The sequence below is a fragment of the Trichoplusia ni genome, chromosome 4 (genome assembly GCF_003590095.1).
Source record: "Trichoplusia ni isolate ovarian cell line Hi5 chromosome 4, tn1, whole genome shotgun sequence".
NCBI lineage: Eukaryota > Metazoa > Arthropoda > Insecta > Lepidoptera > Noctuidae > Trichoplusia > Trichoplusia ni.
In genome coordinates, this window is record NC_039481.1 from 18,073,518 (window position 1) to 18,100,596 (window position 27,079).

At 40.8% G+C, this 27,079-nt stretch overlaps 4 protein-coding genes across 5 annotated transcripts in view; 3 read left to right on the top strand and 1 right to left on the bottom strand.

The window, feature by feature from the left end:
* LOC113493222 (adenomatous polyposis coli homolog) overlaps positions 1-5,787 on the top strand; it is a 40,347-nt gene extending 34,560 nt beyond the window's left edge. The window contains exons 13-15 of the mRNA XM_026871091.1: positions 16-89; positions 167-360; positions 432-5,787. Of these exons, the coding sequence (XP_026726892.1) occupies positions 16-89; positions 167-360; positions 432-3,905 (3,742 nt within the window). The 3' untranslated portion in view covers positions 3,906-5,787. The remainder of the gene's footprint in view (positions 1-15; positions 90-166; positions 361-431) is intronic.
* A 5,813-nt stretch (positions 5,788-11,600) lies between these two features.
* LOC113493223 (zinc finger protein 883-like) lies at positions 11,601-15,035 on the bottom strand. The gene is made up of 6 exons (XM_026871092.1): positions 14,710-15,035; positions 14,058-14,473; positions 13,501-13,596; positions 12,855-13,328; positions 12,103-12,741; positions 11,601-11,913 (listed from the first exon to the last, which is right to left on the bottom strand). The coding sequence occupies exons 2-6, from the start codon at positions 14,336-14,338 to the stop codon at positions 11,601-11,603; spliced, it is 1,803 nt and encodes a 600-aa protein (XP_026726893.1). The 5' UTR covers positions 14,339-14,473; positions 14,710-15,035.
* A 218-nt stretch (positions 15,036-15,253) lies between these two features.
* LOC113493390 (UPF0565 protein C2orf69 homolog) lies at positions 15,254-26,788 on the top strand. Of its 2 annotated transcripts, none has more exons than XM_026871351.1 (10): positions 15,254-15,498; positions 17,393-17,568; positions 17,861-17,988; positions 18,426-18,530; positions 19,216-19,324; positions 20,097-20,188; positions 21,553-21,708; positions 22,280-22,386; positions 22,769-22,881; positions 23,319-26,788. In XM_026871351.1, exons 2-10 carry the CDS (start codon positions 17,440-17,442, stop codon positions 23,451-23,453), a joined length of 1,074 nt encoding a protein of 357 aa, XP_026727152.1. In that variant the 5' UTR covers positions 15,254-15,498; positions 17,393-17,439; the 3' UTR covers positions 23,454-26,788. The 2 variants fall into 2 exon arrangements, with proteins under 2 accessions (XP_026727152.1, XP_026727155.1); XM_026871354.1 differs by having other exon boundaries at positions 15,255-15,498; positions 17,406-17,568.
* LOC113493389 (TWiK family of potassium channels protein 7) lies at positions 15,506-17,386 on the top strand. Its single transcript, XM_026871350.1, has one exon. The coding sequence runs from the start codon at positions 15,894-15,896 to the stop codon at positions 16,968-16,970; it is 1,077 nt and encodes a 358-aa protein (XP_026727151.1). The 5' UTR covers positions 15,506-15,893; the 3' UTR covers positions 16,971-17,386.
* Positions 26,789-27,079: the final 291 nt, after the last annotated feature.

Genomic DNA, 27,079 nt, shown 5'->3' on the forward strand with positions numbered 1-27,079 from the left:
TATTTGTTTTTATAGAGTGTCAGAGGCACCCCCGCTGCCGCCTCGTCCGGGCCGCGCGCCTGCCCCGCCTCGTCCGCCCGGCCCTGACAGTACGTTCACTTTTCATATTAAGATGCTGTCTACATATTCTACAGGCTATTCTTTTCATTGTTTTGTTCGTTTCCAGGCCGCAGGTACGAGGCGCCCGCGGGCGACAAGCCGCGGCCCCGCGCGGCCGTCCCCGCCAGCCTGGCGCGGAACGACTCGCTGTCATCGCTGAGCCTGGAGTCGTTCGGGTCCACGGACCGCGAGATCTTCGAGCAGGTGGTGGCGGCGGGGCTGGGCGCGCGCGCGGCGTCCGCCGGGCAGGCGGGGGGGGGCGCCGCTCCCGCGCCCGCCGCCGCGCCCGCGCCGAGCCGCGCAGCAGCTCGCTGTCGTCGCTCTCCAACGAGTCGTTCGGCTCCACCGACCGCGAGGTGTTCGAGCGCAGCGTGCGGCGCGGCATGCGGCGCGGCCGCAGCGACGACCGCCTGGAGGCCGCGCGCCGCCGCCGCCCGGCCCCGGCCCCGGCCCCGGGCCGCGGCCCTCCCTCCGCGCTGGCCCGCTGCGGGGCCGCGCACGCGCTGCTGGAGGAGGTCATCGCCCGCGGCGCGCGCCGCCCCAAGACAAAAAACGTGGCGCCGCCGTCTGCGCACGCGCACCGCGAGCCCCGCGCGTGCGCGCGCGCAGGCGGCCGCCCACCGCCTGGCTGTGAGCGCGACCGCTCCAACGAGCGCCTCGCTCCCCGGGAACACAACCTCACGCTGGACTCCGACCCGCCCGACGAGCTCGACCGCTCCAACGAGTCCTACGCCGACGTGCTCGACGGCTCGTGGAGCGACGCCGAGTCCGCGCCCGACGCATTCGACGGCAACACTCTCACTAAGAAGAACAAGAACAAGCTCGAGTGGACCGACATCAAGTGCACCGATATCCAACCGCTCGAAGATCTTCCGCAACACCTAGAGGAGAACTCGAAACGCAGCACGGACACGTGGAACGACAACACGTGTCCCGACGACGTGACGTTCCCCACCATCAGTGGGTCCGTGCACATGGTGTCGTCGCTCCGCAGCGAGGTGGCGGAGCCGGCGGGCGCGCTGCCGGACCTGCTGGCGGCGGGCGCGGGCAACGGCCTGGCGCAGGCGCGGCCCGACCTCACCAGCCGCCTGGAGCCCGGCCCCGCCACGCCGCTGCTGCAGCCCGCCCTCATGCTGGACAGCGTGCCCGAACCCAGCTTCACGTCGCTCGTGGACGACGGCGACCACAAGTTTGACTCCATCATATCGGCCGCCATCGAGAAGGAGGCGGCCCGCCTCGCGGCGCAGCTCAAGAACTCGCACTACAGCATGGAGACCAGCGTGACATCGCTGACGTCACTTGACCTCGATAATGTGAAGCCTCCCTCCCACCTCGGCAGCTTGTTGTCGCTGAGTGCATCTGGACACTGGGATGATACATCCAAAGTATCCAAAAAATCACAGAAGAGCCGCAAGAAATCGCTTCCAGTTGCACTCATGGTGAAACGCGCGCTCAGCAACTCTATGCATCAAGGCAGCTCCGAGCACCTCGACAGCAACCCCGTGAGCTTCCTGGACAACGTGAAGCCTCCCTCCGAGATGGAGCACATCGACATGGAGAGCAGCATGATCTCAGTGTCCAGCATCGTCTCCGAGGTGGCCGAGCTCCGGGACCGCACGCCCGTCGTGTTCGATTTCAAACAGCCCGTGCAGGACTTCCCTCTCTGCAGCACTTTCACGAATACTTTCCACGATCTGGACAAAGTGAACCCGCCGTCATTATTTGATGAAATAGCGGAGTCCACCACTGAAGTGGAACAAGTAACTGCTCATCAGGTTTACGACGACTGTGTATCTAACACCTTGAACATAGTCACGGACATTCCTTCAGGGTCTGAAAACTGCACTCCCCTACCGTCCGATATGAGCAGCGTCGAATCAACTCCCAAAAGACAGAGAGACCCAAAGTACTTAACGCCCAAGGAAAAGAGACATGTATCTAAAGACAGATATCAAACGTACACCATCACAGACACGGTGACAGACGCGGACGTAGTACTAGAAGTGGAAGAGGAGTTCGTGACATGGACCAAGTCCGAGAGCGACCGCTCTGATGAGTACGTGACGGCCACGTCCGACGCCAAGTCCCGGAGGAAGGTCAGCGCCAAGCAGCGGCGGCTGGAAGACAGAGCTAGGTACCAAACACAAACCGTCGACATTAACACCATTCTACCACAAGAACTACCCAAAGTAGCTGACCCGAGCCTGGAGAGCCTGAAGCAAAGACTTGCCGCCAAAAAGACGCTCAAACAGAAACGTCTTGAGGACGCGGAACGATTCAGGACCCGAACGTTGAGTGAAGACATCCCGCCTTCTCCCACGTTTGTAACGAAAGACGCAAACTTTGAAAACGTCGAAACCACGACAGGCTACGACAGCTTGTCATCCAACGAACTGAACCACCAGCAGATATGTGACGACCGGCAGGACGACGACGTGTTCTCACGCGGCGCCGACAGCGGCCATCACGAGGACGACTTTGAACTCAACTCCACACAGATGCAGACTTACACCAAGAGCTTCCGCAACTACCTGCCTGTCATAGAGAGCCCGGCCGCCGTAGACATGTGCGTCGTCAATAATCTCAAGAACATCGAGATGACGGCGTCCTATAAGCGCACGCTTCAAATGCAGCCCGACAAGAACCAGAACCCCAGCAGCAGCGACTTCGCCAGCTACGAGGGTGACAGCAACTCTGAAGACAAGGCGCAGTCGGAATCAGATCCCGAGACGCCGCGGCCCAAACCCAAGATCATTAAACCGGCGAGACGAGACGAGAGCCTGGACTCTAATGACTCAGCCGTGGATGAGAACGAGACTCCTAAAGCTATAAGAGGCCGGAAGAAGGCCATGTATGTGTCGCCTTACAGGAGGACTGTGTCGGCGACTCCCAAGAAACCTGTAACACCTCTGACTAAAACAGCGCCAAAGAGCGCTCCTCCTAAACTAACCAATCCAATTAAAGCTAACACAAGTGCCAAAACCACTAAACCACCTGCACCGAAGTCTATAAGCGCGAACACTTCCCCGAAAAAATCTATCCCGAAATCCCCATCGAAGTTGCAACAAAAACCAATATGCATACCTCCAGTAGCCGCTAAGCCATTGCCGCTAGAACGACAGGGGACATTTACTAAGGAGGAAAGTTCAGTGCCGGCGAAGGATCTGCCTGTGCCTGACAAGAAGACACCGGCTCCTCGGCTGAGCAAAGCCCCCGCACCTAACAAAAATAACACGTCTCCATCGAGACTGCCGCAGTACAATCGCACTAGGCCAGCTTCCGCAAAACCAGCGCCGGCCAAGCCATCTACATCAAGGGTAGCGGCTAAGAGGTCCGAGCCGGCCATGAAGAACTCCCCTTCCAACCACAGCTTGCAAAGTAATGAAAGTGGTAAAACTGTCACTATAGCGTCGAGAAGCTCTCGACAGGGCAGCACCTCCAGTGTTAACTCAGTGCAGTCTTCCAAAACCAACTCTAAGGACATTGAGAGTAAAATAGCGAGCTTGTGGAAGAAAGTGGAACAGGCGAAGAAGTTGCCGGCCAAAGCCGAGAAGAAGGTGTGGATAGAAGCAGATAAAACTGAGCCGCCCAAACTGATCAGGAGTTCCACCTTCGAGGGGCAACCGAAGGCGCAGATGTCTTCAGCCCCGAAGCAGAAGTCGGCCATCGGCATCAGAGTGTCACAAATACCCAGTCTGAGGCCGAAAACGGTTCCCAACAAAACCACTACTCAAGTGAACAGTGCTAAAAAACCGAACACCAGAGTATTTGCAAGGAAACCAGTCGGTGGGCAAGTCGCGTCCTAAACAATCAAACATTTGAATGTGATTTTAATGTTGTATGGTGTGAGGTCACGAATTAGATTTCTACAATAAGTAGTTCTATCGTATATTTTCATGACATGAAATATTCTTAATGTTTTGTGCATATGTTTATACAAGTTTAATTACAATAACAAATAATCATAAATCATAAGTAATTATTGAATGTATGACCTCATTACCGCGAGTGAAACCAGTGACGAATTATGAAACGTATTATATTTTTAATTATTGTTGTAAGGCCTATCGCACTGTCGTGTCATAAGCTGTCAATTACATACGAATGTAATACCATTAATCATTCAACTTGACTGGTGTCGATTTTTGCTGATTTAGATAATTATAATTATTATGAGAATCAAGTAGGCGAACAGTAATAAGATAATCAATATCTCACATATTTTGTTTACATAAATACATGGTTATTATTGGTTCAAACATTAAAAAAAAAACAATACATGCTTACAAAAACTTTAGCCAAATGTTTGGACCAATGCAGTGGTACTCATAGTCATTACTAACAATAGGAGCATAATTTATCAAATCGTTTGTGTAATATTGATTTAAAGCTAACACACAGTAGAGGTGCACATCAATATGTTCCGAGCAGTGTACCACTGACATCACAATATTATAATCATAAATTCTTGATTATGAACTTGTTCTTGAGTGAAAACTAGTTAGTGACCTATTTTCATTATCTCTTTTACATCTCTTTTGTATATTTGTTGCATTTATTCATATTTTAGAGACTTTATGTTAAAAATCCTATTTCGACTGCAATTTTAGTTTTTTTAAGGAATTATATTTCAAAGACATAGTCACAATACGGTTTTTGCTGGCATAATATTTTTGCTGTTAATTGTCGAAATCGGTATATTAAATATAAATTGTATATTATAATCTCTTGTAGGCCCTAATCCGGGTTAAACTCAGTTTTATTCAAATCTATTATAGTTTATTAGTATTTCTATAGTAAAATTATTGAGTCGCGTTTTAACTGCCCGAATAAATTCATTTTAACTAATTAAATCCTCTAGGAAAGCTGTTCTTAACATCTTTGTTCCCAGTCAACACTATTTGTAGTAGAAACATGAGATTTTCTCACTATAAATATTGTAAATATATCTGTCGCTAAAATTCTAGTTAAGGTTACCGTAATGCAATTTGTATATTTTTCATAAAATTTACAATGGGAACGTCATGTTCGCTTTGGAGTAAACATTGAGGCACAGACAGTGGCGTCTCGCAAGACGCGAAGTTCCCTCGGTTTTACGTCTAGTCAGTTTTAATGTTAATTAAGCGGGATTAGTAATTCGGAATAAGAAAGTAATTTTACACGTGAAAGTGGATCGCATCGATTGTAACAGTTAACTTAGGTTATTATTTAACTGGCTTCCTGTAGTTTGGTCGCATGACGATTTTACTTGAGGAACATACCTGTTTTTGCAAGAAAATTGTACAAGACACCTATGCGAATCTATTTTAAGAGCCTTATTACTGCAAAAAATACTATTATTATTGCTTTTCTTCCAATAAACATATTTTTATATAAAATAACGAGACTTTATGCCCGTTACCATGATCGCGTGAAACGAACGCTTCCAATAAATCGGGCGCAGTGGAAACGCGACCCCCGTTATGAGATATCAATGATATAATTATTCTATTACTAAATAATCATGTTAAATGTATCATGATTAGTACTGATTCCTTTATTATATAGATGTTAGTCGCATAGATAATTTTTCTTTATACTCTCACACGATGTAGCGAACATCAACTTCATGTAATAAGCCAGTTTTATAGATAATATAAATAGATTTAAGGTGCGTAATTTGATGGTAAATAAAGGACTTACCGTATATCATTTTGTATTATTTATGATCCATCTCCCCTCTGCATATTACAATCGGCATTAATGACTTTCATCCGTCATCGCATAGGACACAGGACAGGATGCTTGTAAGTTCTGCTCTCGATTCAGTCCAGAAATGATACTATTGAACCAACCCAAGATCGTGATTCCTGCTTGTGCCGCTACAGCGCTAGTGTTGGATTTCAAAGAAATTAAAACATTTCATATCATTTCTGGACTGAATCGAGCTGAACAGAACTCACAAGCATCCTGTCCGATGATTACACGTGATGAGTGTCTGACACCACACTTGATCGATCGCTGTTTGACGACTTCTTGAGAATTGATGTCACAGATTAGTACCCCTCATAATATTGATCAATAAAACTTCAAGACGTGGACTGGGCATCGAAGGAATGGGCTCACAAAAATAAAACACAATTAGAACTAGTCAGATTGTATTACGTAATGTATAAGAATCAATAATTTCCATTCAAATTTGAGTAGCGTCCTACATAAAACGGAAAATTATCGTATCGTGCACACGTCAAATCGTACATTTCGATTAATATTTTATAGCAATAATATATAACTGTAAAACCTATGTCCCTTATAATTATTCTGTTTTATATAAAATATATCAATGTGTAAATGTAAAGTTACATCGCAATAATAACAAAAAAGAATCTATAATTACTGTTATCCATGGAGGCATGCAGAGGTAGTTCGGTACTTTACTTATATCAGAATGCGAGCAGAACCGTGAAGAGGTGCCGGCGGCGCCGTCCGCCCTTGTAGTGCATTCCAACTTCTACACGCTTCTACTCACATTGTTAGTGCTAAATATATGAGCCTACGTCTTAAAACATATTCCGTACAGTTATCGAATAGAAGAAAAGTAATGTAACAGCATTCTTATTTACAATTACAAGCTTGACGCACAAAAAATACATTTTCATAAAGTATAAATACTATTTCATAAATTAAAAATATCATGTCAAAAGTTTAAAACATCAAAGCGAAAATAAGCTGATTAACATTATCCTTTCCACCTACAGGGCGAGTTGTGAGTAGAAGGCCATGATTTGCTACAAGATACTAAAGTGAGCGAAATTACTACGAAAAGCTCAGTAAAATCATGACCGACTAGATTGAAGGCCTAAATTAAATTGATTTAGGCCGATTACATATTTAGACGACAAGACTTATATCTCCAAAAATTACTGAAAAACTTATAAACACAACGTTGCACGGCGTCAACGATCTATAGCCATTAGAGATTTTCCATGTAACCTCTTGGTCTAGGGCTGGCTACAATAGTCACACGTTGGCGCCATATCACTCTGATCTACAGAGGTAAGCGAAGCTACACTAAATACCAAAATGTTATAAAAATACCACGTCTGGCAAAAAATAATTGACGGTGATTCGCCAATTTATACATAATTCATAAAAATCACTTATTATAAAATTATATAAAAAGTCTATAATTATAAAATTAGTCTTGCCGGCAAAATAAGTACATGACACACAATATAAAATAAATACATTAGGCATGAAGGTGTCAAGGATAAATTGATTACAGAATTATGTACAAAATATCTTCACAATACGAAAATGCGCCAAATAATCCACTATGTATACTTATTATGCATTTTTATTCCTTTAAAATTCTAAAATGAAGAATTTTGAATGAAAACGAAATTTATTTAGCTTACTACATGAAACATCGACCGGGTTTTGATAAACTTCACAACAGTGTCTTAATTATACTTCCAAGCTTGTCTATACTATTAAATGTATAATGAAAATATCTAGATCTTTATAAAGATACCTATCCAATGAATACGTTCATATCAAAACTGGCCGCGGGCCTACACCTTTTGTCCAATGTTTGTTCAGACTTCAGTTAGACAGACTTCACAACTCGTGATTGTTCGGCGCCGGTGAGCACACTCAGTACAAGAGTAGCAGGCGGCAGTGTGACAGCTGTGCGACACCGGCCTCGTCGCCCGTATTCCGAGAGGGCTACGTTCTGTTCTGGCAGAGCCGGCTGCATGCTGGCGAGTTTACTGTAGGCTCGACTACACACTTCCAATCGTAGCATAAACTCGCCACTTTCGAAATGAACATAGTCCGCAATATATGTAATCTTTCATTGCAAAACGAAGTTTAAGGAATTCGTTATAATTTTGTTAGTAATACATTTAGTATTACTTTGTACACATCTACTCTAAGGTTATACGTATTTCTCAAAATTCGTTTTCGATAAATCCCTGTAAGTATAATCGTAACCCGGCCTACAAACCTTATATTTTAAGACAGATTTAGAATGGTACCTATGTATGTATTGTACACAAGTGGGTATTGGGGTAGTATTATCTATCCATCATGTTTCCGGTGCGACGTGTCGCTTTCTAATCGTTTTAAAAACACTTCCGTTAAAATAGAACCACAATACCCTGTGTTCCACTATAACCTAACACCTAAAAGCTAGGGACAAATACGGTCGCAAAGGGTACAATGAGACAATTTCGGGGAGTGCGAGACCTCGACGGCTCGCTCCGACGATCTAACACGTAGGGGACCTACATCTTAACTCTTACCTCTTAAATCTATACAAAGAAACCCTAAGCAATATGTTCTACACGTCGTTCGTTCATTAGAGTGGCACACTTAAACATCACGCCAGAATAGTGCAATAGAGAGCAAAACCTCAAACGTACCGAGTACTATAAGTCAAAAACTAAGAAGAGGAAAACAAAGAAAACTAGACAACTGTTCGACGACCAACTTCAGTGATCCACGTGGCAATAACAAATGTATATAAACTGGAAATAATATGAAATATAACGGCGCTAATCTATTAACAGTAAATATGAGAATTCTGGACGTGATTGAAGTGAGCTCTGTGAGTGAATGTGGGTTACACTCCACCCGCGCGTGAGGCGGCAGGTACTACGGAGCCTCGAGTATAACCCACGTTCGTGGCGCTTCGATAGCAGCAAGTATTTAAGCTAATACTTATAGCCATCGAAGATTGGAATGAACAACAGTTTAGTCACAATATGGGATCGTGGGATTGAGCCTCTGTGTATGTGATATCTGTATTTATATGTTTAAGTAAGCGTATTAAGATCTAGCAACGTTCGGACACAGAAATGTCTTCGCAATATGTTAGATCTAGACCTCCAAGAGAGTTCTATGGAACTCATCCACACATCTTTCAACTAGTGTTGCTCGACCCTAATAAAAATAAATGCATTTGATTTTGAACTTACTTGTTTCTATTTTCACTATAACTTGTGTTGTTACGAAATAAAATACCTCGAAAGTATACAATTGTCCCCTTTGCAACAAATTTTAACATCAAAATGGTTTCTCATGATACAGAAGTTCGAAATAAGTACTATTTATATTGAAATAATGAAAGCCTCAGGTGAGGTTAAGACATCCTTATATTGTATGTGAGTTAATGCTATGTATATTATAACTGTCACAAGCTCGCAGTGAACTGACAGCGATTGGACAGGCCGCGGCGGTAGGGTCATCCATTTTTTTTTATATATATTTATAATTTAGACACAGTTTTACAAACATCGACCACGACAAAAAGACATAGAATACTGCTATCATCGATTTGGCAAAACTTGTACAATTTAACGCCACATGAACATTATTTCTACTATTTTTTTTTGTTAACTCGCCTACCCCGCAGCCGCCAATAGGAGGAACCAATCTAGCGTGGTTATTGGTCGCGCCACCTCCCCCGGGACAATTCCACTCCACGTGAAAATGCAGACAAAAATAATTTACAATCTCTTGCCCGGTTCGTGTGGCGCGTTTAATTTAATACGTTTTTGTAATTTTCCAAAGCATGGGACCGTCCGGTCCGCACATGCCGCCCCCGGCCACAACCGGCCCGTACCGATTCGTGTGTGATCGATGCAACATTGCCCTACTTCGCCTTCGCAGGCGGTTCGAGACGCCAAATACTTGCTTCATTGTTAATTTAGTCGTTTTCGTGTCAAAGCCTATGATTATCCGATAGCTACGCCGTTGTCTATTACATAATTTTGCTTCCGTAACTTCTGACTTTATTCCGCATAAATCCCTGACTTATAAGTCGAATTTCAAGTTCAAAGAACTCATAATACCTAGCAGTCTTTGGATAACTTTATCACTAAGACCCTCTCCCTCATACTTGTAAATAATTCTCTCCAAAATATATTTCGGAGTTAAATATTTTTCTCTTTTTTTAACATTTACATCAACATTTTAAGTTGCAGCTTGATTCTGCTTAAGTAAACATTGTCAAGATTATGTTTTTGGTGTGGCAACACCTGTATCGTTCAATTTAGTAGTAATGCTTTCGCACCAATGTGTTGTACCGACATCTCCCTATAGCCGCAGCGCTGGCTGCGCGTGCGCATCTGTCTCCGCATCGCCGTTACTTGTTAACTCGCGATATATAACATTGTTTGTACTCACTCGTTTCGTTACACTCTCTAATTCTTAACACTAAATATACATAAAAAATATCACAGCACTATCGATTCACTTACGCTAAAATTACGACGCTTGGCGTCGCAACTTCCCAATAAAAAATAACAATAATAATAAAGGAATCGAAATTGAAATGCATGAGCACACCGCCGTTGGTCCGAGCGATAGTTCAACCCTCATAGACCTTTGGAACTAGCCAACTACGATAATAAACGTCTTATTCGAATAAATGCTTCGTAGCAACATCACCTTCGCATCGTCCGCGAGTCCCTGTACAAAAGGACAGCGAAAGGAAAGAACATTCATCATCGATCCAAGAATCATTCTGTAGAATACTAGCATCACTCCGGGTGACTACATATTCTTCTAGACTAGAAATAACTTCGCAGCTCCTCGCGCCGCAGCGGATCACATCACTTGCCTTCCATTCTACACAATCAGTTCCCAGACGCGACCAACGGCAGTCTCAAAAAGCGTCGAAATGCAAGTGCCGCAAGTACCAAAATATTTACAAATGCAAATAATTTGTTCACCAAAACGTCTTATCCTAACTTTGGATCGAAATCATCAAATATAATACAATATTGAAAACCGAATGTTTCGTACAGCAATTTAAAGAATTTACTGGCGTTTGTCGACAGTGAGTTGCCGAGACGTGGAACAAATACAACTCAGTTCATATGGGTCGATGTAATGGGAGCGGAGCCGGCCTTGTTGTTTAGTGACTTACTTTTAAGTATTATTTTATTTCGAACAGATCTATGCAGTTAACCTGAGCACAGGCTTTGGACTGCTTCATCAAACTATATTTTGTGTTTTTGCTTATTTTCGTATTACTGTGTTTATTGATGAGAAGTAACTAAGAAGAAATATTTTGCTCTTTGCAAAGAGAGCACATCTTTTACACAATGAAAGTTCAAGAAGTCTTCAAGAAGTAGCGTTTTAATTTGCAACTATTATTGCCCCTGTCATCAAAACAGAAAGACCAGCATAACTTTTTACAAAGATTTGATCTCATTATCAAACTTGGGCCTCATTACATAACTCTATTCCACATCCCGCAACGCTTAAAATGGCACATTAACTACATTCTGCCCTACATCTGAACGTCAAATATAAGTGTAAGCAACATTCTATAGCGATAACTTAAATAACTAAATGAGGTAGCATTATTATGAATATGATTAAGAACATTAACCAACTAATGTTTGGTGGGATCTATGTTATATAAATGTATATATCAACAGTTAGATAATAACGTTCCTATGGATTAGTGAGGTATATAGTAGTTTCGGGCTGAGGTAGTGTGCTTCCCGTCAGTGGGCGTGCGGCAGCAGGTCGGGGCGGCGCGTGGTGAGGCGCGGGTCGATGTGGGCCAGCTCGGGCTCGCCCCACGCGTCCAGCTCCGGCCCGTACTCGCGCGGCTCCGACAGCGACTCGTCGCGCAACTTGTGACATTCAAACAATGCAAACAACTCACCTGTATCGAATGTACTAGTGTTCACTGGCAGCAGATCTGTATACTGTAGACTGTTGTCTATCAGAGAGTTTTCGTTCAAGATGCACCAATCCTTTTCAATGATTGCCGGGTCAATACTGTCCATGGTGCTGTCGTCCGACTCTGCGAAACTGTACGTTTCCAAAGACATTTCGGAACTCGTCGAATCGATTCCTGATTCGATTTTTTTACTGTCGTTATTTTCTAATATAGTAACGGGAGCCGCTTCAATAGGAGCGATCGTTTTATTGGTTTTGTTTTCTCTTGCGTTTTTAATGTTTTGTTTATCTTCGTTATGAACTTTGCGCATGTGCTTGTACCAGTTAGGATGGCTTGCGAAGGACTTCGGGCAGACGGTGCACTTGTAGGGGCGCGAGCCGGTGTGGATGTTGAGGTGCTGCTGCAGGTGCGAGGCCTTCATGAAGCCCTTGTTGCAGAAGGTGCAGCGGTGAGCGCGCAGGTCCGAGTGCGTCTTGGAGTGCTGCACCAGGCGGCTGCGCAGGTTGTAGACCTTGCCGCACACCTTGCACACGTGCAACACGGCCTCGAAGTGCGAGGGCACGTGCTTGAGGATGAGGTGCTTCTCGTGGTAGACGCGCGGACACACCGGGCAGGCGTAGCGCGAGCGCCGGTGCACGTCCAGGTGGCGCTCGGCCGCCGCCAGCGAGGACAGCTGCAGGCCGCAGGCGCGGCAGCAGGCGCAGGGCGGCGGCCGGTGCTCGCGCGCGTGGCGCAGCAGCTCGCGCAGGGAGCCGCACTCGCGGCCGCAGCGCGCGCAGCGCAGGCGCGACGTGGCGTGCACGACGCGCGCGTGCTCGGCCAGGCGCCGCGCCGACGCGCAGCCGTAGCCGCACTCGCCGCAGCTGAAGGGCTTGGCCGAGCTGCCCAGCGAGTGGAACGCCTCCGTGTGCAGCACCAGCAGCGACAGCCGCGGGAACGTCTTGCCGCAGTCCGTGCATCTGCCCACAAACATTCAAAATCACTACTCTCTTCCTTGAAATCTGCATATAGTTAAACAGATTAAAATCTTTCAGAACTGCATAATATGATGGTAGTAAATCGTCATACTCACTCAAATCTGTCTTTCGCTATGTGATAATAGCAGTGATTGCCGAACAAATGATACTTGTCGTACTGTTTTCCACAAATGTTGCATGAATAGACCAATTCCTTATCCTCGTGTTCTATAGCGAAATGCGTGTCGAACTCGATCCTGTTCTTGAAGAGTTCGTCGCAGTAGTTGCAGAGCACGCCGCCGAGGATGTCGATGGAGCAGTCCTCGGCGAGCTTGGGCGCGCTGATGTCGTCGGCGGAGAGCGACTCGCCGAAGTGCTGCGTGAGGTGCGTGGCGGCGTCCAGCTTGGTGTCGGCGGTGTGGCCGCACACGGGGCACGTGTACACGCTGGAGCAGTGCTCGTCGATGTGGTACTCGCACATGTCGATACTCTCGATGGATTCCCCGCACTCATGGCACTGGTACGGCGGTTTGTCTTTTTCGTTCTTATGAATGATCTGATGTGTATGCAGTTCTTGTTTAGATGAAAACCTGTAGATTAATGTTTTTGTTTTAATCAGTAAAAACTGTTTGATGTTTGAGATTTTTGCTAATTACAAGTTATCAATTTGGAAATTCATGATAATGTAGTTCATTTCCCAGCCTTGATTTGCTTGTATGTATGTAAAATGTTCATTACTAAATTTTTAAATATCAAACTTACTGTTTTTTGCAAGATGCACATTTGAATGTGTGTGCAGTCTCAATATGATTGTTCAAAATTGATTGTTTTGAATATGTTTTAGAGCAATGTTCGCATCTGAAAAAAAACCGACATGTTATTCACATTTACCTCTTGTTGATATATCTGTATGGTAGACTGAAAAACTTAACAAATCTAAATGTAACTTGAAGAACCCAATATATCTAATATTTTTTTCCAAAACTATTATATTTTGAACTGAGGGTTGAAGGTTAAACTCTACCTGTAATTGAACCAATGCTTGAAAGTACTGGGAATATCATTACGGACATTATACTGGTAACAAAACTATGAAGAATTTACAGAAGTGGTGCTATAAGACCTATTCCAATTGAGAGGTAAATTGCCATTGAGACTAAAAATATGATTGTACTACACTGATTAACATGACGATAATTATAAAAGTAATATACATATATTATGTTTTAGGAATGGGGAAGAAATTAAACACAAATGGTATTGATAACAATAAGCCAAGTCTAAATAGTAATAAAATAATTACCAACTAGCCAACTTACTTGTGTTTGTTTTTGGTAACATGAGCCAAATAGCAATGGTTGCGGAATCTGGGGTAGCCTTGGAACTCCTTGCGGCACACGAGACAGGTGTAAGTGATGTCGGCGTCGCGCGCGCCGTGCTCGGCGTAGTGCGTGTCGTATTCCTTCTTGTTGCGGAATGTTAACTGGCATATGCTGCAGAATATGCCGCCGACGACCTCTATGGAGGTCAGCTTGCGGCCCAGCACGCTCTCGATCTGCTCCAGCCACACCGCCGGCTCCGCCTGGCTCGGGGAAGCCATCGCTACCTCACTATGCTAAGTATGATCCATCTATTACGCTTGCATCTGTGTCAAATGGGTGTTGTGATCGCTGCTATTGCAAACATCGTATTTTAATTTAATTTGCGGCTACATGTTTATTATACTTTAGACTACCTGAAAAAAAAAATGTCGGCATGAGCGATGCCTTTGACCTTGGGCTTTGTGACGGTAAAAAAATTGTAATAATACTGTTACTAACAAATCAACCAGTACAAGATAGCAAGCATTTAGTACTTCGATCACGGTTACTATCATAGCATTGTCCCCATTCACTAATAATTGTAGGTTGTTCAGCCATTATCACAGTGGAATAAGATATTTAAATTATGGATATAACATGCAATACTCACAAATTTTGAGAAAAACGTATGATCGTGCATCGAACAATTGCCCCACACTACATTTTATGTTGATACAGCAAAAATAAACGGTAAACTTTAATAAAAACGCAACGCCGGATAACAAACAACGCCAAGAAAACGTGTGGTTTTTGATTTTCTCCTTGTTCCAGATTTCGACTTTTAGAATTGTTTGCATAAGTAAAGGATAGCAATATGGATAGTCAGATGAGGAAAATGGAACCACAACCTAAAAGTGCTGTGATGTACGATTATTGTACCTGGAACGGTGCTATGCACAACAGAGTACAAAAAAAATCAATGAATGGAAGTGCGTTCAGAAAGTATTCCATTAGAGAATAATAATAATTGTATGTATCTTTAACAACTTATTTTAGCTTTTTATATTATGAAATAAAAAAACAAGATAATATATGTAATAAGCACCTTATTACTTGCACTTGTACCGTTAAATTTCACTGGATTTTTAATAATTATTTCGATTGAAAATAAATAAATCAGCTTGTCTATCGGTTTCATTATTTATATACCATCTGAGTTCTGACAGTATGAATCGGATTTATATTTTTTATCAATCAATTGTCAATTTGTCAAATTTGTGAATACTGAGTTTCTGATGTTATCAGATATTTTAAAATTTCACTGATGTGAAATTTACATTTTTTTTGTACTATTATCATTATAACGTAGATTTCATTGATTGAATTGACATTTAGTGGAATAATATTTTTCAAGTCTTCATTTTCTAAGTGATCGCTATGTTATCGTTGACTTGTAAATGTAAGTTTTTAGAAAAATACAAATGTTTACATATTTTTATTTCTTTACATAATCAGCCTTGCAATCGGGAAACCGTAAACAACGTTTATGTGAGCTATAAACCTGCTAATATTTTTTAAACTTTTATAAGTGCTAAGAAATGTATAACATTGAATCTTATTAGCGTATATTTATCTTATAAGTAGTGATATTTTTTATTTTCGGTAAATATGTTATCGTTTGCCGGGTTTTCACTTATAGTTTACGTTACCAAGGGTTTCACTCTGCAATGTTTTGTAATCAATGTCAAACACTACAATTGGCGAGGTGCCAGACGTTTTCCAGAAATAGTTAACGCCGGCGTGACGAGTTATTCCGTTTACTCCACTCCCTGTTTTATTTAACTCAAGCCAAATATGATGGATCGTCACAACCCTCTTAACGCAAGCTTCCACGGCTCTATGCGAAGCCGAGACTCGTCATCAACAGTTGGCAGTGATGCAAGGGAGAAAATCAAAGACTGCTTCCGAAAATTCATTGCCTTCATGTTTACACAAGTGGGTGTCGGCGCCCTTGTTGTTTGTTACGCGATACTCGGCGCCGCTGGCTTCATGCACATCGAGAAGGACAGCCCTGACGAGCAACTGGAGGAGGTCCGCAGACTGAGACTCAACTGTGCAGAGTCACTGTGGAATATCACTATTACAGACAACCTGTTCAATGAAACTGCTTGGGTGTTGAAAGTGAATGAAGTTCTCAAAGTGTTTCAAAACAATATCACTGCAGCTATCCACACAGGTTACAATGGGAGATCTGCCGAAGACATCTGGTCTTTCCCGGCTGCCCTCATGTATTCACTCTCAGTGTTCACAATGATCGGCTATGGTAATATTATACCAAAAACTGTTTGGGGCAAGATTACAACAATAGCTTATGCCTGTTTTGGTATACCCATATATGTTCTGTATTTTTGTAATATGGGTAAAGTGTTGGCCCAGTCATTTAAATGGTTGTACATTACAGCTCATGAGTGCAGCCGCAGAGATGACACATTATTTGAGGATGGAGAAATGCAGCCTGTAAAAAAGAAAATAACTGTACCCTCAACTGCTTGTCTGTGGGTGATATCATTTTATATCCTGACTGGGACTATAATGTTTGGAGCATGGGAGAAATGGAACTATTTGGACTCCACATATTTTTGTGTCATAAGTTTATGTAAGATTGGCTTTGGAGATTTTGTTCCGGGTGCTAATATTGCTGACTCCGCTGGAGGGTCGCATTTAAAGCTGGTTATTAACTTTATATATGTTCTACTTGGCATGGGTCTCGTGGCCATGTGTTATAACCTGATGTGTGAGGATGTCAGAGTCAAGGTCCGAGAGCTGCGGGAAGACCTGAAGAACTGCCTTGATGACATCACATTAAAAATCACCGTGTGCATGAATGATACAAAATATTATCACCAGAAAAATAGCAGAAATGTCAAATGACAGTGTGAAGTGATGATTACTGTTAGTGTTTACTTTTTAATTTTAAGTGTAAAATAAAATCTAAAATTTATATTATAAGTTTGAAAATAAATGCATTTTTTAATATTTGTCTATTTTTAATTCTTCTATAATTACAAAACCAACTAGGATTTGTTGGTGTAAAATCTGTCCAGACGCGCCTAAAATCCCTTACCACTCTATTCTAAGAATGGATATTACGTACATGCTTTTAAGTACAAAAGTTGTTTTACGTAGAAATAAAGTACCAAAAACTTTAAGTGCCGCATTCCTTTTAGTAGCCATCACGTAATTACAGCTACATTCGGTTTATGTATCACTTGGCTTCACTTTTCCCTATTCGACTGCGGTACTGCGATACCGTTAGTGTATCGTATCACCTATACTATTTCGGTCTTATGTAGAGTTCCTCGGCAGTGGGGCTACAATCATAAGTTCACGACGAGGCATCATGCTGCCGCTGCGGCTGCGGCGCGTGGCGGGGCACGAGGGCCGGCTAAACGACGCGCTGTTCCAGCCCGCGGCCCGCGCGCCGCCGCTCAACCAACACACGCTTGTCTTCTTTGGAGGAGACGTTCAGGTCAGTAAAATTACTGCAAGATCTTTAAACCTTGTCGGAATTTAATCGGTATTCGCTAAGATCTCACCTGACTGAAAGGCAAAATTACTATTTACACTTAAAGTGGATCTCGCTATCCCCTTGGGTAGGAATCCACGCAATATTTACACACTTGCCTCGGCAGTTGACGTTGTTTTTGATGTCCTGGGCTAAACCAGTGCCGCACTACACAGAGGAAGCCGAAACAGCTACAGTTAGAATTTTAGAATAGGCTTTTAAGCAATTTTTTTTAAGATGCTTTGATTGATAACAGGATTACCCGGAGGTAATGCAAGCTCACCGCGACAACCGGAACTATCTGAAATGGAACTTGGAGAACACGGCGCGCATGCTTGGACACAACTTCCCCAACAAACATATATTGGTCATAAGACCTTCTAGGTAATAACTGCATATCTAACGAGGATGTTATTGTCTCAATCCAGATGTTCCCTACAGTACTATGTCTTTCTATAACCTTTGAACAATGCAGGGAGTAGCTTATACTGTAAAACGCAACTTGAGATGTGTTTTAGACACCTAGTACACATTAATTTGCCTTAGTTGCACTTTCAAATATTTTCTGACGTAAAAAAATCGGAAAAGTAGACAAAAATCTGCAATTCATTGTTATAAATTGCAGAGATAATAAATTAATTAAGTAATATAAGTCACGAAGTCAAAAAGTGGTTTGTGAACTTGATCTTTTCCAACACTACCCCAGATATTCCTGCCGTTCAGAAGTAGAAATATATTTGCGCATCCCTACCACGTAACTTGCTAATTAATCTATAGAATAGAATATAAATAAGGTTTCACTGTAATCCTTGACGTTTCAGGATAGAGTACAAAAGCTTTAGCTGTTACGACAACTTCGTCCCCAGCAACAATGCAGGCGTACCTGAACACACGCCGACGCATAATGCATTACACCATTTGGAGAGGTGAGCACAACCATGTCTTTTTGACCTCTGAAGAAGAAAGCAGTTGTAGCAAGTTGTAGTTGTAGAAATGAGATGCTGCCCTAGAGACTACTTTTATTTCTCCAGGGTTTGACAAAAAAGAGCTGAGAAGCGAAAAGTTTTTTTTGTTATTAAATCAATAAAAAACTACGAAAATCAAAGATGGCCAAATCTATGTAAGTACGTAACGTGACTTCGGTGAAGTGTACTGATAAGTGACGTCACTTTTTGTATCAGCTTCATAACTTGCTGAATCACTTTTATTTATTTTTTAAGTTATTAAAGAAAAAATACTTGCCTATAAGTATTATCAACCAACTTGAAAAAGGAGGAGGTTCTCAATTTGTTTCTACTTTTTTATGTTTATGGAAATCTCAAAGTCAAGTTGCTCAGATAGTGCGACTAATTTATTTATTTTTATCAAATACTCTATTGTAATTGTGTATACTTTAAGTGATCGAAAGCTCGCTAAGTTCAAATAATATTACAGCCATTTGGTGCTTAAAGAAGGAGACCTGAACAGTATCATACATTGACGTCCAGTTACCGTCTTTTTTGCCATCAATTATTTTATACGCCTCTGTTTTAGACAAGTATCGTTAGTGTCATTTTCCTGTTCTTTTTATGTAAGATTTGACCAATGCTAATTATTATTCGTTACTTATAGGCTACTCCAAGGCGTCAGCAGCAGATTAAAAAGTCTACCGACATCTGAACTCCTTGAAGCTGTGTCTTCAGTGTCTTTGCCAGAAGAAATTGATATAGAAGATCTGCATGTAAGTGTAAAAATGTATTTATTTTTTGAACTTATCGGCTTTTTTCGGTGGTGATTCTTTAAGGCTTGCTACCACATTTTAAAGACATATTTTTGCAGGTTTTCAAGCTTTTGCTTAACACCTTATAAATTGATATATTAATTATTGTAGAATATATTGAGCTGCTTTATTATAAGATATTATTTGCAACGAACCTCAAGATATATCATAGTGGATTTAATTATGGTTCAAAGCATGTTCTTTGTCCATTTTAAGCAGCAAAAACAGTTTCCTCGATATTGAGCAAATCGGCCAGTAATACAATATCATCGCAGGCTTTATCAAAGGCAAACGTCACACAGTAACTTGGAATCTGTTAGTGTAATCTCTAGTGGCAAATAACCATGAAGTATTTAATGAATATCGGTGTTAGGTTTTGTATCGACTTGGTATGTGACGCTGGGTTTTATTTATCGCCTCATTGGTCGATTGAAGAAATGATTAACTATCACTGTTACTTGGTGACTACTGCGGTTGTTCCCGATTTGTTTTAATTACAAATAGTCCATGAATGGGACTTGATAGGCTGTAAGCATTGATTTCAAAATCAAAATGAAAAGTTTTTATTCCATATAGGCCTTTTACAGGCATTTTTATTTTAACGTTACAATAATGACTCTAGGTGCACGACTCCAAAATGTAACTGTCGGTCAATTTAGATCGACGAATGATAAAGTTATATTTGCAAGAGCAAATTTAAAAAATGCCATGATTAAGTTGTGAATGTTATCAGAACGCGTCCATCCACCCTCCGTCGGCGAGCAAGTCCAACGGCGCCAAGTCACAGGCGGGCGGCTCGCAGCTGCCGCCCGGCGCACACAAGCCGTGAGTAGGTTTAGTTCCAATGGATGTTGTACGTATACATCGAACTAAAGCTTACACTAGAAGCGATCATAAACCTCCGTTTTTAATGTCCACAAGACTGCAGTTTTAATCATCTGTCATAGATGTTAGAAGTCTGGGGATCAACTAATAATGATAACAGGGCATAAAAAGTGAATCTATTTCGTCCGTTTGTGAGATGAGAAAATATTGGACACCTATTTTTTGTCTAGATCCGGACACAAATAACTTTAAAGTTAGGCGTTCAGAGCCTTAATTCTGCTTTTTATAGGACAATTTTCAAACTTAATCCAATTGCTTTAATTCATCTTCGATTGTAAATACTAGAGGCCCAGGTGGCTGGTGACGTAACTGTCAGGCAATAATTATTCAAAAGAGTGAAGTCACGAAATTTGAATTTACAATCAATATTTGTCGGACAGTAGAAAAAGTACGTATCTAATTTTCTAAAATCTCGGAGCGGAGAAGAAAAATAAATTGATGATGTCTTACGATTGAAATTCATAAAACACTTCTAGTGTAATACCTAGTTCAATGTTGGATTCATATATTTCTGACGTTTATAAAAAATGTGCATATGTGTTATTGTTCTTAATATTGTCTTTTTATCCTCTACGTATGTTCGGTAACAAACTTTCTTCTTAGCATTTCATTTTAACATTTTTATTAAGATATCTTTGGAACTCGGACAATGTTAGATCGCATAAGAAAATAAAGTTTTAATTGTGTTGTAATGGCATTGGTTTGGTGTCCAGCGATGTGACTTTGACTTGTCAGTACAATGTATTTAAGTGACTTAGGGCGATTTTTCAATCGCCAGATAAATTTTATCTGACGAATATGTTATAGCTTTCGTATAGGAAATATGTATGTCAAACGGTCATAATTATACCTCAGATAAAAATCGGCCCTTAATCAGTGTTAACATTCGGAGAAATGTAACTTATCTTCAAACCATGCAGTCCTTGCCGTGATCGCAGTCAAAACATTTACTATCAACTGTAATAAACCTTTTTAACCAATGTTTGTGTGATGAGCACGATCATTTGTTCTATGTGTAGGTGTCTAAAACATGTATGTATTTAGAAATATATAAGTAATAATATTAATATAGATATGTTTATTACTTGTCTGGTACTCCTAACACAAGTATTGTAGTATGAGACTAGATGGCGTTGTGTGAAAGTTGTGGAATATTATATTTTTTCCATTGCCAACCAAATTTTTTAATCATCACACCATATGACATATGACTGTACCTATACGCTAGCCTAAAAATAATCTTACTTCTTCTTTTTATTTCTTCAAAGAAGAAGTTATGTTAATAGTATAAGTATGCCCCTTAGTGAGAGCGACCCTCTATGGTGGCGCGACAAGCTGGCTCTGGACGAGTCTCAACTGACGCTGGTGGGCTTCAGCAAGGGCTGCGTGGTGCTCAACCAGATGATCTACGAGTTCCACTATACCAAGACCCTCACTCCAGGGGACGCGCACATGATGAGGTCAGCTATCATTGTTTAACTGGTTAGTATGTGTGCTTGGCGAGGTGAATTCTATTATTTTTCTGTCATTGATATTAGTCGATAGATTTCCACTATAAGGCTCTCCAGATACGATCAAACATATTCTTTGTCGTATGCAGTTTTTGTTTTGACTCAATAATGTTACATTGTTGGCAAGGCTCCACCCTTTTGACGCTTTTTAATGAAATATTCATTATTGTTATAGTCACATATCTCAGAGAAAAATTGCTGCGTCACAAGGCCAATATAGATGCTAATTGTATGACACAATTGTTAATTACTTTCACTGTGTAACAAATAAGTAGCTTTTAAGCAATTTTGTAAACATACTGTTTCTCTGGTGTAATAAATAAATAAATATTATTAATATAACTCATAAAATCTAATGGTCAATCGCGAAAATCGCCAAACGTTAAATCCAACAGCGATTTAAACAATCCTTACAAACTCGGTCATAACCTTAGAAATCATGATCGGTAACCATTAGAATTTACTTGTGGCTAGATTAACTAACTATAAATAAACTGTGGTATCGTTTCGTGTACGTCAGGTTCATGGAGCGCATCGTGGACATGTACTGGCTGGACGGCGGCCACGCGGGCGGCAAGAACACCTGGATCACCTCGCGCAGTCTGCTCGAGACCCTCACAAGACTTAGTGAGTAGCACACACTCATATTATAATTAAAACGAATTCCGTTGTAAGGAATTTCATCCTTGTGTCGCTGCGGGTTCCACAAATATTTAAGTCACATAACCCCCAGACGCGGGATAAGCATTCGAGAATCACACAAATGCTTGTTCTACGCGGGGTTGAGCCCGCGACACCCTCTTACTGGGTATTATGGGATGCCGAACTATGGCATCCTATAATAACTTATTGCCATAATTAGCCCATAATATCTTATTACTATAAACCGCAAATAACTAATTGCGGGAGTCGTTTTAAACAAAACATCCATAATACTTACATTGAGAAATTTCCAGCTTATATATAACAGTCTCTCTTGCTCTATACCCGTACTGATGGTTGGTTTCAGATGTGAACGTGTTCATCCACGTGAGCCCGTACCAGGTGCAAGACGAGGGCCGGCCGTGGATCGGCCGCGAGGAGAAGGCCTTCACCGGCTTGCTCAAGAAGTTGGGATCCAAGGTAAATTGAACTTTACTTACTTTGCTGATAAAGTGTTTTCAGTGTGTTTGATTTTAAGGGATGGAAATGTAAAAAAACCCTCCAAGTTGCATCTGCGAAAGTGCCAAAGAATGGTGGAGATGGTATCTAAAATTACGACTTAAAAATTTGCTTTTTGGCAGTCCACTATATTTTTTCGTCGCATAAAATGTCGTCCTGTGTTTGCATATCGTTGGTTTTAATTTGCTAATGAATCAAAGACCATAATTAAAAAAAAAACGATTTGTAAAAAGATTAATTTAAAGGTGTTTTTTAACATGTTTTTCAACATATTTTCAACAAACCGAGGTCGAATTTCAAACATAGCTTTTGTGAGAAACAGTTTTTTTTAGCAATAAAGATTTAATTTAGCAAAATGCTGACTTTATTTAATTTCCCTGTGGCCCCCGTGTCGGCAGGTGAACAGATACCTGCACGCGCAGGCGGGGCTGGCGCACTCGCTGCACATGCACTTCGAGGTGCTCGCCAACTTCAAGCGCGTGCAGGACGCCGCGCCCGTCTGCATGCCCGACTCCTCCGACGAAGACGCCTAACTACTTACTTACACTCATACTGATGACGGTGTGAATAGCATTGGTAGGGTGAATAGGAATGACGTCATGAATACAAACTGATATACGTGGATTACTACGTCCTCTTTTAACATTCACACACAGAAATTTGATCTCAAACTAGGCAGAGCCTATACTAACCAGGTAACTGAAAAATGTATAGATAAATGAAATGAAATGACGTGCCAACATTATTGTTTTGTATTACATAGAAAACACTCAACACAAACTTTATCCCGGGTAGAAAACAAATGATCTCTGGTTTAGCTATCATCGTCACTAAGAGGACAGTGCAATTTTTTTCTCATGAGTTGACTTTTTGTATGAAAACTATTTTCTTTACATGTTATTTAAACATACAATTTAAAAAGAATAACAAACGCTCCCGCGCTAAGGTCCTTTATCATTATTTTGCAGGTAGTTTCACAACATTTAAGTCGCATTTACAAAGACACTCAGACTCAAGACAAGCATTCATATATCACACGCTTGTCCACGCGGGATACAATTGCATTACAAAACCTCTATTCACCCGCCAGTGTTATTCACCATGTGACATTATGAACTGTCACAACCCTGACTCAAACAACTTGGAAAGGAAAATGTCAGCTAGAAGTAGATGATTTGAACTCAGACTTATCATAGAAAGAGTAAAATATATATTTTTGGTAGTTTATTTCTAAGTTTTGTGACATGTGTCTTCGCTATGCATGTACCGTTAGGAGTATAGTTATTATGTATATTTTTAGTTTTTGTAAATCTGACATGATCTAAAAACTTTATCTGAATCAATCTTTATTTCGAAACAATTTCTTCCTAAGACTAAAATAAAGCAAGTGGTAAATTAATTACGTAGTTCTTAGGAAACACTCTCGTTTTCATTAGCTTGAAATTAATAATTTAATGATGGCTTACTCACGCGTATTTATCGGGATAGCCCGACCAGTTTCGGATCCTACCGAAGTCCTTAATCATTAGCTTTTGCGGCTGCAACCCGGCACCTACTGGGCTAGTCGGGCGTTCCCGATTAATACGCGTGAATACTCACTAAAGTTATTATGACAGTCAATATTGAATTTAATTATGGTAAAAATAAAGTACAGTTTTCTATCAACATATTATTGAAACCAAGTCGATGAAAAGGAAGGTATTATATTTATTCATGATAGCAAAAGGTCCTTGGACAATTACTTTGGTTGTGATCTGGGTTGAAAATTCAAACTTATATTAGTGTTTAGGATTTGATTCTGCCTAAGTATTTAAATCTTGCCATAATGGCAACCCAGGAAGAAATCTGCGGTTTTGTTGCCAGATACTATAAATGATGGTGATTTTTTTTAAATACCTCTTCCGACAATTAAATAAAATATTAATTTTTAAGTTCAAATTATGGAATGATCGATACAATCGGTACTTAAACAAAATGTTTTTCATTTATAGGTTAAAAGTGAGTTATGAACTCGATTTTTTTTTGCGAGATTGTCTCGAGAACTGACTATTGTTTTATTTATTATGTATTTTGTAAGTTATGACTTTCATTAAGGCCTTTATTTGAAAAATCAACTTTTCTCAACTGTTAGTGATATGGAATTTATTCATAAAAGTATCTCGGCATTCATAAAAGATTGTAATTTAGTTACTCAAGCTACTTTAAAATGTAGAAGTGTAATAACGAGATATTAATTGTTCAATTATGATGTTAGACGTGCACCCTGAACATTGTGTTCTAATCAAACGCTGCCCCTCTAGCCAAGTCAATAAATAGCGCTCATATGTATGGGGATGGCATTTCGTTTCGATAAGTCACGTGACCTTAACCTGTCATTTCCATACATTCGTGCGCTTTCTCTTGACGAAAACGATTGTAGTAATGTCACTTGGCTAGTGGTGCTGGACCTTAATGTGCGTCCGCATGTATTTATGGAGACAATTCAACGGAAACACTGGCTTTTCATATAGTAACATAATTCTTTGATATAACAATATTATTCCTCAGTATTATAAGCCATAATAGTATTTAATATTCAATAGTCACAGTAGCTATCCTGCTTAACCACGGCAACTGATGCATGCCCGCAATATATATGGCGTCACCTCGTCAAGTCAGTCTGTCGCAGCTGTAAGGAGTCGACTTATTGCATTATTTTTTTCACAACTGCAATCGACTTTTAAAAGCTAGATATACGCCCCCAGAAAATAAATGTTTAAGTGTTATAATAGAATGTTGTAATAGGGACTATAGGGAGCATATTTTTTCAATATACTTTATCAAGCTCAAAGCTACCTTATATCAAAGCCATTATGGTAGAAAGTCATTTGGCAACATGTTATTCTAACTGCGACAGGTTCTGATAAAGTTTGTGATAAGTTTAAGGTAAAAAGGTTTGATACCTGTTCATGTTGATCTCAATTCTGGAACACGGCTATGTAATTGGTTACCAAAAACAGTAACATCTAGTAGGCAAATAGATCAATGAAAAATAATATAACTTGACAACCATCGTCAAGCGATGTCATTCGTAGTTAGCTCAACCGATCCTGTCGCAACCGATAATAACGATTCATTAGATCAGATGAAATAGATCAGACTACCAGAATCTGAAGGCTTAGCAGCCAGTATTAGAATGTTTTATATGCAGTTCCACATTTTTTGCCCCATTAAACGACATTCGCTACTAATTACGATGCATATTATATATACATAGATATATATATGTATCTATTTATAATATGTAAATATAAGTTCTATGTATTCAAGTCATTTTTGCGTACGGCGCCATGTGTGAGTAGCCTGTATCCACGTACGGTGACTTTATCAAATACAGTTTTCATAATAATAACCAGTGTCATCCCCGCACACACGATGCGCTGCGAGCGAAGTCGAGTTGAACTAGCAGTTAGTCGAAGTACAACAGTAACTCCTGTTTCACAATCGCCACATAACTTCCCGTTAAATTACTTTATTTATTTATTTGATAGGGATATTTGACAGATTCTTTCGTACAAAGAGTGTAAAATTTTTATCTACCAGATAGCAGCTAATCAGTGATTGTGAAACAGGCGCTAAATATTCCCCCTTATCCACCCCTTAGGGGTTTTTACAAATAACTGGTTATTTTAATCTTAGTATTTTTGTAAGGCTGGGCCTCTACTTACTTTATCGTTTCATATCATAAGATAAACTGTGTTAGAATAAATGCTGCAATTGCAATCTTGCAATTCAATGTATAGTGTAAATAAATTGCTTTAAAATCGGTATTTATTTGGATAGAATGAAAATTGATCTCAATTCAACGAATAAATTATTTTCAAAGCTATGGTGTCTTATTATTTCACCCTTTTTGGTTTAAAAAAATGTTTAAAACCAGTACCAGTACTTTTTTTTTTTAATAAGCTTTAATCAGCTCATTGACTATAACAATTATTGCTTAACCTTGATCTTTACTTTTAGTATTTGCTGTTATAGTGGCAATAGAAATTAACCATTTGTGAAAATTTTAATTGTAGCCATCACAATTCATGAGACACCGCCTGGTGATGGACGGTTGGACAGACTGCGGAGCCACAGTAAGGATTTTGTTAATACCCTTTGGGTATGGATGGTCTTT